The 21,668-nt window shown below is 42.7% G+C and overlaps 1 protein-coding gene across 1 annotated transcript in view; it reads right to left on the bottom strand.

Moving 5' to 3' along the window:
• Positions 1 to 525: 525 nt before the first annotated feature.
• Positions 526 to 21,668, bottom strand: part of CCN4 (cellular communication network factor 4) — a 32,579-nt gene continuing 11,436 nt past the window's right edge. The window contains exons 2-5 of the mRNA XM_063299695.1: positions 7,385 to 7,673; positions 5,048 to 5,305; positions 1,939 to 2,132; positions 526 to 1,101 (exon numbers count right to left, since the gene is read on the bottom strand). Coding sequence (XP_063155765.1) covers positions 802 to 1,101; positions 1,939 to 2,132; positions 5,048 to 5,305; positions 7,385 to 7,673 — 1,041 coding nt within the window. The 3' untranslated portion in view covers positions 526 to 801. The remainder of the gene's footprint in view (positions 1,102 to 1,938; positions 2,133 to 5,047; positions 5,306 to 7,384; positions 7,674 to 21,668) is intronic.

The raw sequence follows: 21,668 nt of genomic DNA, 5'->3' as shown, positions 1-21,668 counted from the left end.
TTTCTGGGTCTGCCCTACGCCCCTTACCAGCAACTAATCAAAAAGGTTGGGCTGGCAACAGTTTATTCTGGGAGCTGAAGTCCACCATCTTAAAGTTTCTGAGGTTGAGAAACGCTGTTCTAGCTGATCAGGGGAGCGAGCTGTGTTCCCTGTTCCTAGGAACACTCCCTCTATGTACAGCTCAGAAATGCCAAAGGTGGTTTAGCAGGGACCGAACACTCCATTTTTCTCCATATTTTCCCACCTGTGTCTCAGCCCAAACAACAGGCTGCTTATTTATAAAGCTAGATGCCACTATTACTGAACTGTCTGAAATATGTAGGAGAGGGGAAAGGCAAACTGGCTTAAAAATAAAATACCCCATTAGTGTCTTTGCAAATGCTCAAAGACTTGGTTTCTTTATTTCAACTTGTGCGTTACAGATCCAAAACCTGATACGAAAAACTGATTTAGTGTCTCTCATGCCTATGTAGACACACAGATGTGTGTGCACACACACAAAGACCTTTTAATGGCCTGTGTTCCAACAATTCTTTGACTGCACCACTTCTAAAATCTGCAGCTTGAGCCAAAGGCAGCTTTAAGCAAGGATGATGACTTTTTTTTAACATTAGTCCAACAAGGCCGGCTGGCAGTTTTCTTCTTGCCTGCACCAGGTGAAACAATAACAATAGCAACAAAAACAATCACTTTTATTATTTTTTTTACCCTCTGTAAAATCAGAGTAATTATAAGTTGTGGGTCTCGGCAGGCAGTTTTCTCTCTTGTTCCTTCTCCCCTCTCACGGCGACTCCTGTCAAGTTAATTAGCAATTTCAGAGTAATCATGATATTGACCTAAGTCGGCAAATATGTCATTGGGGTTCTTGCAGCTCAAGTTGCAGAAACAGGCATTGATCCACATGACTTTTCTGGAAAAGCTCGTCCCATCCAGACAGTGGAAGCCCACTTCGATGGTCTTTGATTTGTATGGGGTGCAACAACGATCATCCACACAGAGGCCACAGTACTTAGGCCTGTAGATGGCCTTACTTGCACACCCTGAGAGTGTGTAGTTCATTGGCTCTTCTCCCCTGAACACTGCTAAGCATTTCTTTCCAGGCTACAAGAAAGTGGGAAAGAAACATGAAAGCAGTTGATTATGGACTCTGCCAGTTCCATCAAGCTGACCAAAATGGGCACACTTTCAACCTTTTCTAAAGGGAGAAGAAAACATATAGGATGAAACGATCAGAGAGGATGTGGGGTTCTGGCACTTTCCTAGGTAGAGGGACCCTGTGGCCAGCTAGATGCTACAGCAGCATTTCCCAACCTTGAGAACATTAAGATGTGTAGACTTCAGCTCCCAGAATTCCCCCAGCCAGCATGCTTCCTGGGGGAATTCTGAAGGTTGAAGTCCACACATCTTCAAGTTGCTGAGACGGAGAAACACTGCAATAAAGGGTTAATGATCTCCATGTATAATGCCTCAAACCCCCAGAAAAAAAGGCAGAATGTCCTTCCCACATTTGCAACTAACCTCAGAACAGTCGTAACGTGCAAATAATCTCCCTGATGTTGCTTTAATCTTGTCTCAAGGCCTTCCGTGCAATAAGCTTAAGTCAGCAGGTCCAGCTCTGAAACAGTGTTTTCCCACTAAAGCAAGAAATGACCCTGATCTCCCCAGATCGTTTGTGTCATCTGAACACAGGTCAGAGGGTTAAGAGAAGGAACATATTCTCTTGCTGCTCCTGATCCAGAGTTGAACTCTAGAACAGCCCTGCCAAATCAGGGCTTCTGGAAAAACCCCTTCCTTCCTCCATTCCTCTTCACATTGCCTTCCCCACCTTGCCCATGGCGGTGCCAACCCTGATCAGACTCCCACTGCAGCCCTCATTCCTCCTCTCCAAAAGTTACACATGGCTCCCCCCCAAGTGACCTAGTCTTACATACTACATACCTTAATATGTTTGATGATGTCCCCCTCACAAGGCCGCAGATTACAGAGACGGCTCTCTTTCATCAACCGGCACTGGGCATTATCGTTAGAGATCCTTGTGGAAATGCCCATTCCACAGGTCGTGGAACAAGAGCTCCAGGGAGATGTTTGCAGGATACAGTTTTTCTGCCATGCTTCAATTTCTCCTCCATAAACTGCCAAGCAAAGGCATTGATGGAATTAGTTGAGGTTCTGTATCAGACTTATGAAGGGAGTTTTGCACATCATCAGACTTGGGCACACCCTCTTTTTTTTTAAGCCTTCAAATTAGCCCTGACTCCTGGTCTGCCTGGACAAGTCCATGCAACTTTCTTGGCAACATTTCCCAGAAGTGGTTTGCCATGGCCTTCTTCTTAGGGCTGTGAGAGAGGGACTGGCCCAAGGTCACCCACCCAGTTTCATGCCTAAGGCCAGGACTAGAACTCATTGTCTCCCAGTTCCTAGCCTGGTGCTTTTGACCACTACACCAAACTGGCTCTCACACCCAGATTAACAAAATACAGTTGATAAATTTGTGTGCCAGGCTTTGCCCAAAGAAACCTTATAACATGATAATCTGGTTCATCAAAGGTGCTACAACAATGGCTGAGTTTTCACAACATGATGACTCACAACCCACCCATTCCCACTTTAGTCTCATCTAGGGTCTGTTGTAAATATAGCCATGCATTGTGGTAGAAACCATTCTTTCATTATCACTTGTCTTCTGTTTGTGCTGTTAGACCACAGTCTGGACTGGAAAGAAAAATGAAATCTATCTAGAAATCCAGCTAGCCGTTCATGATCTCCTCCAATATATTATAAGCAACCTGGAGTTCCAGGGTTCCAGTGTGTCCCTGGATACCTCCCTGAATGTCCACTAGGCTTCTTGCTGCACCTGATTTTCCTTAAATGAGTCAACAGAACCAGACAGAATGCCTGAACTTCCAATATCACTGTCTTCTGCTGTCAATTCTATGGTCCCACCAGGTGATCACTCCATGGGATCCAGAGAACTAACTCAAATTCCCTCCCCCCTGCTTCCCTTGCCACCCATGGCTACCTCCCCAGGGATGTTGGGGAAATCTTACCATGTGGGGACAAGCTGAGGAGACACTTCCATCCCAGTTGGGGAAAGGGCGTGGGGAAGCCACTTCTGCCTGGGAAAGCATGGGGGAAAGTGGGTCTCCTTGGTGCCAGACCCCTCCTCTCCTCCTCTGTTTTTCTTGCCATGAGTGGTAGAAGGGAGGAAGAGGAGCAGGGGGGAGATTATTCCTTTGGCACCAGTTTTCCATTTCCACAGTATGATCATTCAGATCAGAGATCTGACAGCAGAATGGGTCTTCTACCAGTAAGTAGCATCAAAGGAGATTTTATTTTATTTTTTATTGTTTTATCCTGCCTTCATTATTTTTACAAATAACTCAAGGTGGGGAACATACCTAATATTCCTTCCTCCTTCTATTTTCCCCACAACAACAACCCTGTGAGGTGAGTTGGGCTGAGAGGGAAGGACTGGCCCAGGGTCACCCAGCTGGCTTTCATGCCTAAGGTGGGACTAGAACTCTCCTACCACGCCTGATTGGCTCTTGGGGTGAGAGAGAGGGACTGGCCCAAGGGCACCCAGCCACCTTTCATGCCTAAGGCAGGACTAGAACTCTCATACCATGCCTGATTGGCTCTTGGGCTAAGAGAGAGTGACTGGCCCAAGGTCACCCAGCCAGCTTTCATGCCTAAGGCAGGACTAGAACTCACAGTCTCCTGGTTTCTAGCCTGGAGCCTTAACCACAAGACCATGTTCTTACTCCATCTCTCCCCTCCTCCCTGCTTTTTATGCAGACAGAAAACTCATTCTGCTTTTTTATGGAGGCAGAAGAGGGATTAGAAATGTGGGCAGCAGAGTTGTACATCTACATATCTTCCTGCTGGCTCCAACACTTCAGGAACTCACTTTCATGCTGTGAGGAGGAGCCTTCATTGCTGTACATGCCAAAGACAATGGTGGCTCCTCTCATCCAGCTAGGTGGACACCCATGGGAAATATTGCCAGACAATACATGGCACAGCATGTCAGTAATGACTTCATCCAATGGATGAGATGTTCATTGATGGTGCACCACATTGTATGTCATCTGTAAATTTCCTCTGCCTGTTGGCATTAGTTAGGGGTCTTATTTCCATCTGCTGCAGAAGTGCTAAGAGGGGCTTCTCCATGCCTTATTGTTTTAAAGGGTCATTGTCAACTGGCAAACCTTGCAGATGTGCTATCTGGTATCAAGGGCCTGCAAGGATCCCTGCCTGAAACCTTGGTGAGATCAGTGTACTCAATAAACAGTACAGGTTGATAATCATTATGAGTTCTATGCTGACAACAGGTTTTGCAATTTTAAGCAAGTTTTCTACCTTTCCCAAAGATGTTCCTGCTTTTTCTACTTTATTCTCAGGGTGGTTTAGAATTTATACTGAATTTCTCTCAGTGAACATTCTTGAGCTGGACCGTTGGAAGTGATGGAGGGTGTTACTGCTGGTGGTGCACATCTTCCCATCACTTTGCAGGCTCTCTGTCCACACTTCCCAGTCTGAAAGAGGAATTCGCAATGATGTCTATGTCTGGAATTTTGTGGAAGGTGGAAAGCCAGGGAGGCAGCAGAGTGCTGGCAAGAGATGATCCTGCAATGAAAGTCAGGACATTCAGACACATCCTGGGTCCCTCTTGTCTCAATCAATGCAAGACCATCACATTCCATCCTGAGAACTCTCCAAAATGCTCTTCTCCCTTGCAAGGTGTTTCAAAACCAAGTACGCTTTCATCCAACTGAATTACAGTGGTAAAGAAATTTTTGGCATGGCACCAAAGATTATTGTTGGAGAAGCCAGCAATCTGACTTAGTGAAAAGAAGCTTTTTCCTCAAAAAAGAGAAAGAGTTTGGACTAAAAACAGCCAACATTCCTTGGAGACTACAAACAAAGGCTATTGTTTGTTACTGAAGAAAGTTTCTGGGATTTGAAATTCTAGATTTTATGGAGTTTAGCCCAAACTTTCAAGCCACTTTCCTGCTCTCATTGCTTGTCTTCCCATGTCCCACCTTACCTGCTGAAGAGATATGCCGTGGGGATGTCTTCCTGGTTTTCTTTGAATGATCACAGACCCATTGTTCACAGCATTCACCCTGGACCTTAATCTGCTTTGGGTTTGGGCACCAAACAAGGGGTGGTTTGGAGTCAGTACACAGTGGGATGCAACCCACAGCCCCATTGATGCAGGTGCAGTTATATTTGCAATTGGGCTGGAAGTTTTCCCCATTCTTGTACCTGATCCCATTGAGGAGGCAACCCACGCCGACAATTTCTACAAGGACAACAAGGAGCATCAACAAAAGGTTGGTGAGAAGAACAACGCTTTGGCTTGCTTGGAAAGACACTCAGCCTGACAAGGTTCATTACATATACATATACATATACATATACATATACATATACATATACATATACATATACATATACATATACATATACATACATATATATATACATACATACATATATATATATATATATATATATATATGAATGAATGAATGAATGAATGAATGAATGATTCAGTGGTAACAATGATGAAGCATACTTCCTCAAACATAATTCAGAAGCACTGTGGACACAACACTTCCATGTGAATCTGGAAAAAGCTGCACCTGCTTTAAGAGTTGCATTAAACCTTCACTGCTTTCATGGTTTGGTTCATTAAAGCAGCTGCATCTTTGTGCAGACTCATGCAGAAGCCTGAATTAAGATTTGGCAGCTTTCATGAATGGTAGGCAGATGCTTTGATCACACAAGGACTGTAGCACTTCCAAATCATTTGTATCATGTGCAGTGCCCTAACATTACTGGTACTCTCTAAATCAGTGTTTCTCAACCTTAGCAACTCCAGAATGTGTGGACTTCAACTCCTAGAATTCCCCAGCCAGCTTGCTGGCTGGGGAATTCTGGGAGTTGAAGTCCTCACATCTTAGAGTTGCTAAGGTTGAGAAACACTGCTCTAAATTGATATCCTACCTTTGGATGTAGAAACATTTCCAGGATACTTTAAAAAAAAAGTGGCAATCATAGGAAAACAAAGAAAGAAAGAAAGAAAAAGCGAATGACAACAGTGACAAAAATGTGGTAATGCAACCATTTTCATCAGAAATTAATGAGACTGGGCAAATGAAAAGGCCTTCTTTATTGACTAAAAAGATGCTGCAGGCAGCAATTAATCAATGGGCCACTGATTCTAAGAAGCCTCTCTTCCCAGCGTTTCCTAGGCAGAGGTGTAATCTGACCATGAGGTCAAAGAAAGAAAAAAAGAACGAAGACTTATGTGCCAAGCTTAGGGGTCCATTCAGATGAACAGAAGACAACCAACAGGTCCATGTCTGCACAAGTGGTCTCTTAATGCTCATTATAGCGTCTTTAAAAAAGGATAAGCATTAGGAGGTAGCAGGCTAGAGGATCTTTTGAACTGCTTAATCTTTTAATCTGATTCATTTACTTCTCGATTATTTTACTTTAAAAAGCATACATTTCTGTAACAAAAGTGTGTCATTTCCCCTTGTAAACATCCTTAGCTTCAAGGAAACCTCTTCGGTGCTGCCATCCAGAAAGGGGCAGGTGCTATGTGGATGTGCAAAATGATAGTGTGCAAAATGTTACGAGGTTGGAACATTCAGAATTCTAATCCCCTCTTTTTGAGCTGTTCCAATCACTTATTCTTAATTCTGATTTCACCAGAACTGGTCTGACTTGGTTCCAACCTTCTGGAAGTGTTCCAAACATGAAGCAACCCCTTTTCAAGCTTGAAAGAGCCATTTTGACTTCTAAGTATGGTTAAAGTGTCCCTGGAGACCATGACTGGTAGCTGAAGTGAGAGGAAAAGTTCAAACAGGCAATTGAACTCAGCATGAGAAACTGATATGAAGAGGGTGGAGCCAAGGGAGGTATAGAAAGCGTCCTTGAACCCAAACCATCCCAGGATATTCCCTGGTGGTCCATCATCCAGGTCGGATCCTGCTTAGCTGTTTTGTTTTATGTTTTTGTTTTTATTTTTATTTCTGAAGCTAGCAGCTGAAGTTCAGCAAGGTTGATCAGCCCCAACCCACTGCCAAAAAGATGCATGCCAGGCAAAAGGGCATTAGGTATCTTGCAACATGCCAACAAGCTTGCAGAGCAGGAGAGCTGTGGAGTTACCTTTCATCAAGCGAGTGGAGGTGCTTGGCTCAGTTGTGGAAGAACAAACCAAGAGCAGAAGGAAGGAGGTGAGCTGTTGCATAGAGTCACTCCCCAAAAGAAGGAGCAGCAGAACTGGATCAGAATGGATTAGTATATTTTCAGACAGAAGGGCAGAGCCATCGCTTTGCATCTAAAACAAAAAGATATTTACTTCACTTACGTGCACAGACTCCTATTTCGTACCTAGGTGTGTCTCTGCTGTAGTCACAGTACAGGCCCCTGTGAATGTCACAGATGTCAGCCTCGGTGCAGATCTCCCCAAATTGCTTGGCACACATCTTGCAACACTCACATCCATCCGTGAGCAGACTGACTCCCGATGGGCACAGGGGTAGTGTTGTTGGACATTCGCATGGCCACTTACAGTACTGTGCCCGGGTGTAGGCTTCGGTCACTGAAGAGGTGGCAGGTGGTGATGTGGTAGTGGTGGTGGCATTCTGGGGAAAGGCCTATGCAACAAGGAGACAATTAGAAGTCCACACATCTTAAAGTTGCCAAGGTTGAGAAACATTGAGTTGGAGGGTTTAAAAGGAGATTGGATAAATTCATGAAGGATCAGGTTACCAATGGCACCTAAATTAAAGCCCTACATGGCTTGGGGACAGGTTATTTGAAGGACCGCCTTACGCCGGTCAAATCTACCTGGCCCACCAGAGTGGGGAAGCAGGGTATGCTGCGGGTCCCAACAAGTACATCTATTTAGACCAAGTACATCTAGTTGGACTGAGATAAAGGGCATTCTCCGTGGTGGCTCCCCCCCCTATGGAACATCATTCCCCCAGAGATAAGATTAGCCCCCTCCTTGCTCCTTTTCCAGAAGGTCCTAAAGACATGGTTTTGTCAGCAGGCCTGGGGACCCCAGGTTGCTAGGGAGCCAATCAAGTGCTTAAATTGAGTGTGTCTGTTGCTGCTGTGGGGGATGTTTTGTTTCATGGATTTTAATCTTGTAAGCCACCCAAAGTCACCACATGTGAGTTGGGCGGCCATATAAAATTCGTCGAACAAACAAACAAATAAATAATTACAACATAGGTTAGTTAAAGACCAGCTGATTGGAGGGAACAATGGAAGATCATGAGTTCCTGCATCTGGTCAGCTCCCATGTAGCCAAGGGGGCCTGGGTGGCTGGCTGGGATGTCCAAACCATCCGTGACCTTGTGACTGAAGCCCTGCTCCTTTTTAATATAGACCAACACATGTGAAAAAAGGGGGCAGGTCTTCAATCATCTGATTGCACCCAACATCTTGAACTGGAAGGGAATAGTTCTTCGTTGACCAGAATTCTGCAGGTTAACAAATAGATAAACAATTTCTGTTCCAAATAAAAAACAAACATAACATTGTAACCGCATCATCCAGGCGATCAAGACGATGTTGAGTTTCACAGACAGGATAGCAAATTTTTCCCACATTCAAGTCAACTGAATCGTCCAGACCCGCTTGACTTTTTTGACCCCCATAGACACTCTTATGGGTGGCATAGAACCTGATAGGCTACTTATGTAGTTATGTATTTATTTCATTACCAATATTCGTTAAGCCTCCTGAGTGGTTTACAATTATGTGTACATTAAGGTATCCATAAAACTTCAGTCCAGTCTTAATACAAGAACTGTAGCTGCTTTCAGTTAAAATATCCTTCCTTGAATGCCCTACAGAAGAGGCCTCATCCTTCCCTTTCTCTTCCCCTCTTCTCCTTTTTTGAAAGGGGTCAAAACTTGCTTTTTCTCCCTCAAAATGTACCAGCTATAATGCCAAAATTACCATACCGGCTTCGATTTCAAGCAAGAATTGGAGTTAATTGGTTTACTTTCAAATAGCATAGAAAAGAAGTTTCATTCTTCTTGTTTAGGAGGCAGAGGTTCCCAGCACCTGGGTAGTGGGCTTTGTCAATTCCCTTTGTTCATGGCATTTAAAACCAATTTGCCATAGTTCCTTGGTTTTATCAAAGCTTTGAAGCCCCAAAGTGAAGCTAAGGTCAGGCAGAAAACCACTGTGCAATTCGATTCCATTCCTTTTGATTACCCCCTCTACTTTTAGCTAATAGTTTTCTTTTGCTGGAATAAAATCAAGACCACTTACCTTTCCTTCAAAAGGTTCAGGTGATTTGAGGATAAAACATTACATCATATCCTGAGTGCCAGCCTACAGAGTAAGACAGCAACTTCCCCAAAATAGGCTCTGTGGTCCAACATTTATTTTCTTCCTTCCAGAGCAGGGGCATCTGCAGAGCAGGGGTGTCAAAAAAGTCAAGATGGCAGCTTTGGTTGCACAGTCATGATCGCCATCTTGACTTTTTTGACACCACCCTCCCCCAGGGTATTGATGTTCCAGAGCCATCCATGGGATCCAATGATTCTCTCAAAATCATGAAAGCAGTGCCATGCCATTACAATGTCAACCCCTTCCCCTTTTTATATGTGTGAGATATCATAACATGTGTAGACAAGGAGTGCACAAAATTGGTGCAATGTTGCTCTCATCTCCCATTCGTGATCCACTCTGCGAGCGCTTCCCCTCCCTCCCTCCCTCCCTCCCTCCCTTCCAGGGGTCTCTGCAGGCATGGGTCAAAACCCCCAAGATAATGGTCCAAAATAAGCCCTGCCTTTTTTTTAATCTGTCACGACACATGTAAAAAGGGGTGGGGTTTTGTTCACATGGAAGCAGGCACTGTCCCAGCTTTTGTGACCCTCTCCCTATGGATACCTCTGCATCCATCTATCCATCCATCTATTATTTTGGAAGATTAAATACATTAACAAATAGTGTAGACTAAATATGGGGATCCTGCTCCACCTGAACATTTACATTTTAAAAATATGGTACAGTAGTTTGAAAAGGATGGGGGGCTGGTACATTGCCAAGCAAAGGCCATAAGCTCGCTGAGGAAGCAACTGATGAGCAGCTGCAACCCAGCTTTGTTTCCGGAAGAAAACCAAGTTCATCCAGGAGCAACAGAAAGCCTCCTCCCAATCGGGGGTTCTTAAACTTTTCCAGGCAGCAGAACATGTTCATGGTATTTAATAAAAAAATGCCTGGAACCTTTGATGAAGAGGGCTTCTGATGTCAGCTGACAAGCCCCGCATTTTCCTGGAGCAGAAACTTGTGCAACCCATTCAAGTCTTGGGGGACCCTAATCCCAGGATTCCCAGAGCCCCTGATCAAGAGGCAAAGCTCTGGTGATAAAAAATGGGCTGCATTCAAATGATTTCCCCCCCCTTTCCTTAGTGTCTTATGGAGCCCCTTCTCTTAGGGGTGGATACCCAGTACAAGTCACAGCGATGTCACATGTGTTATCTTATCATGCTGGCTGGGATATTCTGGGAGTTGAAATTCACCCATGCTCGCTGGGGGATTCTGGGAGTTGAAGTCCACACATCTTAAAGTTGCCAAGGTTGAAAAACACAACTCTACAGCCTTGCAAGCATGGAAATGTTCCCACAGAGTGGTCAACAGCCGGTGTGGTTTTGCACACTTCATGAAATCCTGAAGGGAGATTCCTTTCAACTCCTTTTTCAGGCTGCAAAGCGTGGGCAGCAGGGAGCCTTCAGCAGCTCTGGCATAGCACACTTTCTGCTGCCCGGGCATCTGCAGAGGGGTGGGGATAGTGTTAAAATGGGTGTTGCGATGTCACAGTGCAAACTCTAGCCCTTACATGCTTGCATCTGGCCTTGGGGCACAAATATGCAAGGGCAGGGTTGGCATCGCGGCAGCTACGTTCCGTTGCCTCCCAAGAAGAGTAGTTTGAAAGCTGTTTTCAAGCATCCTTTGGTGTGTAAGAGCAGAAGTCTTTTTTCGGAGAGTGAAGACTGAGAAATTGTAATAAGCAGAAAGCATATTTCCACTTTCCACTTCCTTATGGCTCCACCTAGTGGGGCTAAAATTTGGGTGCCATTTCCATTTCAACTGCAGTCCTTTTTTTTTTTTTTAATACGGGTAATCGAAATCATAATATTGTTGAAAAAGTACTCTGGATAATTTCCAGTTTAGTCAGCGCCCAACGCACTGCCAGTCAATCCCTCTATCCAGATCAGAGCCTCCACCCAGACCCTTCAGATCAGCTAGCCAAGACATAGCTTGATGTTTATGTATTAAACATCAGAAAAGATTTTTAAAAGTTAACTAGCAAAATAGGACAAAAAGCAGGCAAAAGGAGAGAGAAAGCGGGCAGGAGGGACAATAGGCAAGAGATTAAAAAAAGCAGAGGAGTTGATATCAATCTATATTATTTATCTATACTAATCTATAACTAAAGGCAAAGAACTTTCCGAAGACTTTGGAAACAATATCACAGGGGATTAGCATGAACTGCACAAAGTCCAGAAGGGAGAGATCCCAAAAATCCCAAGAGGCTCCACTTTAATGAACTCACTGATAAAAGAGGGGTGGAATTTTCTCTTGCAGTTTCCAAGATTCTGGACTTCACTCTTAATTCTTGAACTGAAACTCTTTATTGAAGTCTGTATGATTTATCCTTGCTTGATGGGGCTCTGCAGGATGAGTCCTGAGAGGAGACTGATGTAAATGTATTTTACTTCTTCAAACTTGCCAACCTACCCAAACAAGACTAATTTTCCCTATTTTGGGAAGGTGTTGACAGGTAACATGGAGGACTTTCCAGTCATCCCTTAAACACTTGCCCCCCCCCCAAAAAAACCCCTTGAAATGGGGAGTTAAAATGGTGATAGGGAAGTCCCCCTCACAGATACTCCCTGACATATTTTATCAATTATCTATTTAGCTCTGCTCCTCTCCTCTCCTCTTCCATATTATTCTTTTTAACACACTTGGAATATTAACTGGGCTCTGATTGCTTTATTTTATCCTCTGCTGGGCTCTGCCTGTATCCTGTTTGTAACTTGCTCGCACAAGAAAATCCGTGAGGATGGGGAAAGAGGAAGAAAGAGCAGAGAGTGAGATCTGGTGCATCAACATTGCCTGAACCGTTCAAACAACAGAAATGAGAATATTTTATTGGAACCAAGAGGAAGGAAAATGTAAGTCAAATCAGAAGTAGATCACGTCCTGGGGACCTGCCAAAGGGATGTGAAGTGCAGGGGTGGGTTTCAGAATCAGAGCAAACTGGAATGTGAAAGCAAGCAAATGTTTGAATTCTCCTGCCTTATAAAGAAAAGTCGGAGCAGCGAAACGCTGTTTTATCAACTCCTTCCATTGAGGCAGATGCTGCCCAGTTTGCATCAAGAGCTTCGGACCCATTCGTGCTGCGTGGTGACATCGTGATTGCACTGGCTCGGTCCCTAATCTTAATAAATGGTGTGGCCCTGTTCAAAAGAACTTGCCCTCCCCTTACTAACAGGAAGTCTCTTTTAGGCAAACTTCTGCATTACTCCCTTTATGCAGAGCACAGCTAACACTTGATTCCCCCCATCACCAACACCACCTTGCTAGTTCCCATGCTTTACAACAGTTTTAAATTGTTGCCTGCCAGATTCACATGCCAAGCTTCAAGCGGGCTACTGATTTAAGTCATTTTCTGGATTTGTTCCGTCTCTTGCACCATAAAGCCACCAAACAGGCTGAATCTGCATTAACAGTTAAGCCACAGAAAGAGCTAATCAGGCTTAAAATAAACCATGTGTGGGAATGACCTTGGGAGACAGCAGGAAGAGCTGCAGACTAGGCAGTGGTCAGATAAGAGGCAGCCGAGCCCACAGAAGGAATGGAGTGTGTGAAGCATCTCAGAAGGGACCCCCCCCCCCTAGTTTCTTGGGCTGTAAAGGCAAGGGTGGGGGGAGATATACTTTCAGACTTGCAAGATTTTGTTAATGTAACCTTACAATAAAGATGGATGTGTTTCTTGTCTGGACTACCTCACAAGGCTGACACCATGTTTAATATGTCATCTGACTGCAGCCACAAGATCTTTAACAGAGCAGGTTAGGGAGGCTGCATGAGCACAACCAGTAAATCAAAGCAAAACTAAATTTTTGTCAGTTGTAACACAACAACAGCTCTCAGGGTATTTTAGAACTAGATTATAGAACCATCCTACCTCTGAGGATAAAATGGAGTTTGTTCCTGGACTTTTTATTCAATATTTTTGTGTATACTGTTCAGGTGGCTGCATACTAATTCTAATAATAAAGCCTATACGAAGTTCACAATTAGGGGTGGGATTTCCTGTTCTTACTGGATACCCCCAAGAGGGAGGGAAGTCACTCCAAGAGGTCCTTCTGCTGGTAGAAAAGTTGGTAGCAGGTGAATACACTTTCTAAGAGCTAAAAAAAAAATGGGATCCTTTTTGAGGCAGTCAGCTCTTGAACCCAGGTCTGGCTTCTAGGTTACAACAGGGGGACATTAACAAGCACATTAACCCCAGGCCGGAGAACAGAACCAGATCTTAAGAGACTTCCAGAAACCAAGAGAGTGGGAGCCATGCATTCCTCCAAGGGATGCTCTTTCAGAGGGCAGGGGCTCTGACACAGAAGGCATGGTTCCTTGGTCCCACAAGATGGCAACATTTAACAGAAGGGACCTGGATTGCACCTACTCTGAAGTACCGGGCAGCCAGGAACAGTTGAAGATAGATGGTCCCTCAGATAACCAGACCCTCTGCCATGTAAGTCTTTGTAAGTGATGACCAGAACCTTGAATTGTGCTTGGAATCTGACTGGCAGCCAATGCAGCTTGCGTAGCATCAAGGACACATGAGCATAATAAGAAGTTACTGCATTTTGAACCAGCTGTAGCTTCCAGATGGTCAACAAGGGCAGGCCCACATTGAGTGCATTGCAGTAGTCCAGTCATAAGGTGAACAGATCATGAGTGACCATCTGAAGGTCCTCCTGTTTGTTTGTTTAATTCTATAGTAATTTTCTCAGTTTCTTAGATTTCTATTTGCTCTTAAGAGAAGAAATTCTTCCCTTGAGGCTTTTTCGGTAGCCATGCTCTTATTCGGCTCTTGAGAAATGGTTAGGTGATTTCACCTTTCCCTGGAAAAATAGGAAGAAATATTCACCCCTCTGTGTATAAATTTGGATAAGAATTTAAAGAGACCAGTTGTGCCCATTTCTAGATAGTGTTTTAGAAAATGATACATAGGTTCAACTGCTGGGAAGAAAGTAAATGTACTGTATCTATTTTTCATCTCAAGATGCTGGAAGTCAGCCAGAAATGTCTTAATTGCTTTCCCCAGCCACCTACAAAATTCAAATTATTTCCTTTCCCGCAGACAAAAAACAAAATATTCTACAATGTTCCACTTAGCACCTGTTGTTCAAGGTTTCACTTCGCTTGTCTACCCTAATGGAGTATTAGATTAAAAATTGGACTAACAGTCCATTAACCCTCTCTTCTCTGTGCCAAAAATAAATAAATAAATAAATAAAAACACAGTGCTTCCTTGGATGAAACTGAAAAATATTGCTGGGTGTCATCAGGTTATTGATAGTTTTCAGCACTAAGCTTCCTGATGTTTGGAACCAAAGGATTTATTGGTTGCAAACAGCAGTTGGAATATAGCAGTTTGCTTTTCAAATTGCCTTTCTTTGTAAAAGTAACCTTGCCTCTCATTTTGTATTTATCCCTTTTAATGATTCTTTGTTTTATTGTTGCTTTAAGATTGTTTTTACTGCTCTTTTGGGAATTGCTGAGGAAAGGGGAAAGTAAACAACAACAGCCCTCTGATATCCTATAGCTCTATACGCATAGCTATAGAGCAGTGTTTCTCAACCTTGGTGACTTTGAGATGTGTGGACTCCAACTCCCAGAACTCCCCAGCCAGCTCACTGGCTGGGGAATTCTGGGAGTTGAAGTCCACACATCTTAAAGCTGCCAAGTTTGAGAAACACCACTATAAAGTGTTTCTATTGACATCAATATGGCCTTTTATTCATAACATCCATCCCACTGATACTCTCCATATGAAGGAGACTGGATCCAATCCAAAGAGAATACAAGAGCCATGGAAAAGTAAATTTTAGGAAGCAACAAATGTTTTAAATCTCTCCCATACTGAAATCCAGGGCCAAAAGAAATGAGTTTTGGAAGCTCTGGCCCAAAAGGAATTCACCTTGAAAAATAGATGAAAACCAGAGTGTTGGAAAATTGCTTTTTTTTTTTTTGCCAATTTGCTTTCAGCCAAGCTATTTAGATATACCAGGCACAGCTGTATCAACATGAAAGAAGATCCTATCATGAAACAACACATTCATAATTGCCTTTTCTTCACATTATAAATATAAATGTCTCTGCCCTATAGATCAGAGACATCTATTCTGGAAACTTCTCTTTGTGGACATTGAAGGAGAAGAGCCATATTAGTTGATAGTGGCAAAAAGTCAGGAGGAGTTTGGTAGCACCTTTTCTAAGTAATGCATTTTATTAAAAAGCTTAAGCTTCATTGATCACTTCATTGATTGATTGATTATGTGCCATCTAGTAATTTTTGACTCTTAGCAACCACATAGATTTTCTCCATGACTATCTATCTCTAACCTGTTCTTTCAAGTCTCCCAACAGTGCACTTATCACCACTGCAACTGAATCCATCCACCTTGTTGTCTTCTTCTCTTCCATTCCACCTTTCCCAGCATCAGAGCCTTCTCCAGAGAGCTGGATCTTTGGATAATGTGTCCAAAGTAGGATAATTTGAACCTGGTCATTTGTGCCTTGAGAGAGAACTCTGGGTTGATTTGTTTGATGATCCATCAGTTTGTGTTCTTGGCTGTCCATGGTCTTCTCAGGAGTCTTCTCCAACACCAAATTTCAAAGGCATCAATGCTCTTCCTATCCTGCTTCTTCAAAGTCCAACTTTCACTTCCACAGAGCATCACAGGGAATACATTGCACCATTCTGATCTTTGTAGATCTGGTGTTAAATTATCAACATCTGGAAGTTAGAGGTTTCCTACTCCTGATTTCTCAGAGTGGTGATGAGTGCACTGTGGGGAGACTTGAAAGAACAGATTCGGGATAGTTCATTGTGAGAAAATCTATCTATATGGTCACTAGGAGTAAATAATGACTTGATGGCACATAGTCAAATCTAACCAAACTCCTGATTTAAATAAATGTCAGGCAAATCTTATTGTGACCTGTGGATCCCAATATCTGGCATATCTTCATCAAGAAATTATATGCAGTTTCATCTATCTACTGTCCACAACATTTGAACATGTGTATTTTCATTTTGCTATTTATACTTACAAAGACAGGCTAAACTCCTCTGAGAAATTTAGCTTATTTAGACTTCTCAAGCAACTTCTTGAGAAGTGAATCTTGTCAAAATGAATCAGAATACACTTCACTGAAGAGAGATGTGTGAGAAGTTTGACGAAGGGTTTACCAACAGCTGAATTTCACAATTAAAATCCGGTTATTGGTGACATAGCAGAATTTCCACTTATTTGTAATCTAACGTCTAAGCATAAGGGGGCAGCGTTGAAGCAAGAATAAAACCAACTTTACTGTTGTGAGATTTAAAGGGGTGTGATTTAAATATGCACCTTTGCCCACCTTTTATCCTGAAACACATCTGTGCACTGATCCCAAATGTACACTCTCAGTGCACACTTTACTCAATCCCCACAATTACAATGCAATTGCTGCTTTGTGAACATGATCGAAGAATACAGAATGGTGAAGGCTTAGGTGTGAGATGGTATTCATCTGTTCCAGGACAGGAACGCTGATGTGGCCAGGCTCTTCACTCTACCAAGCATTTTGGTGATGGCACAACTTATATTAAGCAGGATGGTGTTGCCAAATGGGTATGGTTACTTCACACAGCTGGGTGGGGTTGGGAGTTCATCTTTCTTTTCGGGGGGGGGGTGGTCGTGGAGGTGGGATAATTTTTTTCTTTTTCTTTTTTCCCCCAAGTTCATCTTTGGGTTATCTAATGGCAACATTATAAATCTTTTTTTTTTTTACTTCCCAGTCTAGCCTGTGCTGTTTGGCATTGCTCAACTCCCCTTTGCTCCATCTTATTCATCTTCTTCTTACAGCAATGGGCACCAGCTAGTTTCCTTCTGCCTGGGGTGCCGGCTGACGTGGTCTGCATCTCACTGACTCTTGCGCTGATTGAGACCTCATGATTATTCTCCTCCAAATGTTGCTGGGTTCCACAAGCCTCCTGAAGCACATTGAGCCAGGCACGGATTAGGAGGAAAGTTAGAAATGGGTACGTTGCAGTAAACAGACCTCCTGAGGCACACGCCTTGCAGCTGGCTATGTTGAAAAATGTCTTCCCTTTTTGCTAATTCATCCTCTCATGCTCCCAAGGAATGGAATGAAATGAAAGATCAGAAGTTGACTGTGGTCTGATTCCTGCATCATCAGTATGGTCAGATTCAGACACCTCCCACACCCAACCTCATCTATTGATCTGCCCCCAGAGAGACCTTTCTTTGATCATATTGGCTCATCTGCATTGTCCTCATTCTTTGTCACTCCTCCACAGTCTGAGCCTGAGAACTGAGGTTTTCCTTTGAGGCATCTGTCTGGTGAAGATCCCTGCTTGAAATCCTTTTCCAAGTCAGGATTGAGGGTGCTGAGCTAGACTGGTTAAAGCCTTTGTTTGCACCACAAAGTTTTTTTAGCCAAGTCAAGGGGCCCAAAGTGCTGTACATCCTCAATCTCTGCAGGCAAGGCAGATGACGAAGCAGGCATCACAATGTTGTGATGGACTGCATCCACATTGTACCTTCAGCACAATATTGCATGCACATCTACAGGTAGTCCTTGTTTAGTGACCACAATTGGGACTGACAACTTGGTTGTTAAGTGAAGTGGTTACTAAGTGAACACACGACTGTGCTTATGACCTGACTTCAGCTTCCTTTGTTTTACAGACCTGCAAAGGTCATAAATGTGAGGATTGGTCATAAAGCTCCTTTTTCATCACTGTTGTAAGTTTGAATGGTTGCTAAACAAGGCAGCTGCTAAATAAGGACTACCTGTACAGCAGGAATTTGCACCATGATGTTACAGCACACATTTTATCATCCTGATGAAACCTCCAGATTCAACAGATACTTTTGCATGAGGAACTAGACCTGTGGATGCAGTTCCAGTGACCATCATCCTGAAGAGACCCCATGTACCTCTTTTATTTATCTTTATTAACATCAGATGAAGACCCTGTCCCAACAGCAATTTGGAGTCCTTGGTGCTCTCTGAACCTTGTTTTCTTGCAGATATTTCATTGCCAGACTAGGCAACATCTTCAGTGCGAAGAGGGAGTGGCCCTTGCTCTCAGTTTATATACCGTGGTTTGTCCAGCTTGGGTTGGTGGACAATAGCAATGTAGCTAGTTCCTAACAATGTGTGAACTGGCTCCAATCTAATGTATTCTATACTCTTTTTGAAACTGAGTCAATAAGATGCTTCAATCTGAAATCAAGTTGAATCAAAGGCATCCAATTTGAGTAGATGATTCAGCTGAAATCCTCAATTCAGTTCAAAATGGTGGTTCAATTCAGAGAGTCAACTAAATGGCCTTGAAATTTAATCTATGGATCAAACATGTGCACAGTTTGTAAGTACCTTAGTGGTACTTCTCTTCTTTCTTCCTTTTCCCTTTCTCCTTCCCTGTGAGAAAGTAGGGGAGCAGATGCAATTAGGGAGAGGAGAGAGAAACTGGGTGTGTGAGTGTAGCAACCCATTAATGTGTATGTATATGTGAGTCTCTAGGGGCCATCTTCTGAAAGTCCTCTCAGTTCTGAGGTTTCCATTGTGCGTCATGGCTGACTGAAGACGTCTCTGCAGATGAGTGGAGACAACAACTGCTGTGTAGAACAAAAGACCAGCGAGTTGACTGGTCTTTTGAATTTCTCCAGAGAAGGAGAGATTGGGAGATCACCCATGAGTGCTCTGAATGGCAGATCTTTGCGAGGAGACCATAAAACAGCGGTCTTCTGTGGGTTTGAGCACCAGGAGCCAAGGGAGACAACGTCTTTGCTCTCAGCAGTGGTGGAGCCTTTCATGGACACAAAGCCAGTCAAACTCACTTTCTAATAACTTTTGGAAATGTTCCATTTAACCACTTTATGGATGTTAGAGATCTTCAAAACAGTGAGCCTAATTTGACACCCAGTGAGTTTTACCTTCTCCTTCAGATTTAAGAAATTTTAAATAGAGTCTCAAAAATTTAAAATAATATTCAATTGGCAAAAAGCAGGAAAAAAGAAGGATTTTGATTTAAGAAAGTTTTAAATGGATTGGGAGACCAGAGAGATTTGGAATATTGGTTATTTTTGCTGTAAGACTTGAAAAACAAGTATTTAATTATAAATAATATCCTCATGGGAAACAGCTGAAATGGAACTAAACCCATATTAGGAACTGAGGCTTGATGAAGGGTGCAAATGGACACTAGAAGGAACTAAAGGACCAGGCAGAAAAGAGTTAAAATTGCTAAGCCAGCTATAACTTTTCCTTATGTTAAAGAGTTTTTTACATGGGCTGAAACATTAATAACTAATATCTCAGAAAGGATACAGATTTCAATGGATAAACTTTTAGAAGACAATGAGAAATTTTTTTTAAAAACTTTAACTTGACATAGACATGATAGAGTTTAAAGGCATGGAAGACAACAAAATTGAGATTACCAAAAGAGGAATACAAAAGACAAATCAAGAAGAGGATTTGGACATGGAACAGCTGTGACAAGAAATCCTGGATGATGCCTCTTTATGGGATTTACAAAGAAGGCTGGTGAAAGCTTTGAAGACTCTTTTAAATGCCAAAGAACAATGAAAGATCAAATCCTGCAATGCCACAGGAATGATTTAAAGGTCAAGACTGTACAGAGCAAACAGAAGGAATATAAAGTTGGACTATTTGACCAGAGATAAACTGTTTGATATTTCTGGTAACTCCTAATGGATTTTTTCTGACTCAGGATTGAAAAGATGATGATTTTTGGACTGTGCATAGATAAAAGGCTATGGGGAGAAGAGTTTTTTTTTATTTGTAACTTTAAAACAAGGTGAAAAGTTAGTATATTAGCTGATGCTCAGTGTGATGAAGGCTGAAAGCCACTTCTTTACTATTGTGTAAGGATTGCCTACCCTAACAGAACCATATTGTCTTTCTTGCCTTTTTCTTACCTCTTCTACTTTTTTCTTTTTTTTCTTTTTTCTGCACTTTCTGCACTTATATTTTTTCTTTTTTCTTTTAGTTTAGTTGGTATTTCTTTTTACTATGTTTATTAAAAACTTTAATAAAATTATTTTTTTAAAAAATGAAAGTCTTCTCAATTCTGGCAGGAGCATTAGCTGTAACTTAATAACAGAGCAACTGTTTTACATTCAGAAGCTTGCAAGTTCCACCCAAGCCCTGCCCTCTCATACTTTAAAAATCTCAGAGTACAGTTCTGGGGGGGGGGGGGGAGTCTGAATATTTGAAAGAGGGAGCTCTGTCGCAACTTTTTGGTTAGACTCAGCCATGGAATTTCCTCCTTCCTCTTTCCCATCCCCATCAGCAACAGCAAAACAACTACACATATAGGGTTGTGCACAACTGGGTGCTCAAGGCTGCACTTAGCCCTTAAAATCTTTGGGTGAAACCCCCAGAGCCCCTCCAAGTTCCCACTGAAAAACCACTTGGGGAGATAGATTTGAACATGAGGCTCCACCGGGGAACAGATGTACCTCTATTACAAATCATGTACCTCCTGATGTACTGTAAGTCATAAAAAGCAAGACCTTGAGTTGTCCCAAAATGTTCTCAAGTAGCCTTCCAGAAATGGTATCTTCTCCATATTCTGGATAATAGTTCTGGACCAGCCAGCAGGACCAGATGCTCTTGAGGAATAAGTGGATATGATCCAAAATACCAGAGGCTCATGATGGGTAGGTGGTGCTTTTGGCTCTTTGTTAAACTGTCTTAGGCATGACATGCTTAACCAGGTTAAGTAATCTGCAAAGCAGCAGATCTGTACCATGTGCAAAACTCCGCTTGTTTTAATCCTGGCTGCTTTGTTCTGTGTGTGAATGGAAAAGCCCAGCTTGGTTGCCAAGTTTAGATCCAAGACATTGTCCAAAGCCAGAAAATTGGTTAATTTGGTAACCAGCTAAGTGTGTTGTGTGAATATGGTTCTTGTGTATTATTACAGACACTTGACTTAAGGCAGTGGGATCTGGTTCACATTCCCAATCAGCCCTATAGCTTAGTGGATGGATATGTCCAAGTCACTATTTCTCTCTAATTCTACCTCTTAAGTTTGTTGTAAATGAAATCATCTCATGAAGACAGCCTTGAGAGACAGGATGCTATTTGGAGGACAAAAGATTACTAAATGATTCTCGCTATTATTTGAAGGTAAGGATATTACAACTGCTGCTGAGAAACAGACTGAGCACTGTAGAATCAAAATAGATCAAGAACCTTGGATGAAATCCACAGAGTCAAAGAGGCAGTCGTGGGCCTTGGTAATATGTGTTTAGGCATGGTTTTATTGAGTTCCCACCCTAGCATAT

This window comes from Candoia aspera, chromosome 3 (assembly GCF_035149785.1).
Source record: "Candoia aspera isolate rCanAsp1 chromosome 3, rCanAsp1.hap2, whole genome shotgun sequence".
NCBI classification, from domain to species: Eukaryota; Metazoa; Chordata; class Lepidosauria; order Squamata; family Boidae; genus Candoia; species Candoia aspera.
Note: the sequence above shows the minus strand (reverse complement) of the source record. Positions and strands in the feature narration are given on the sequence as shown.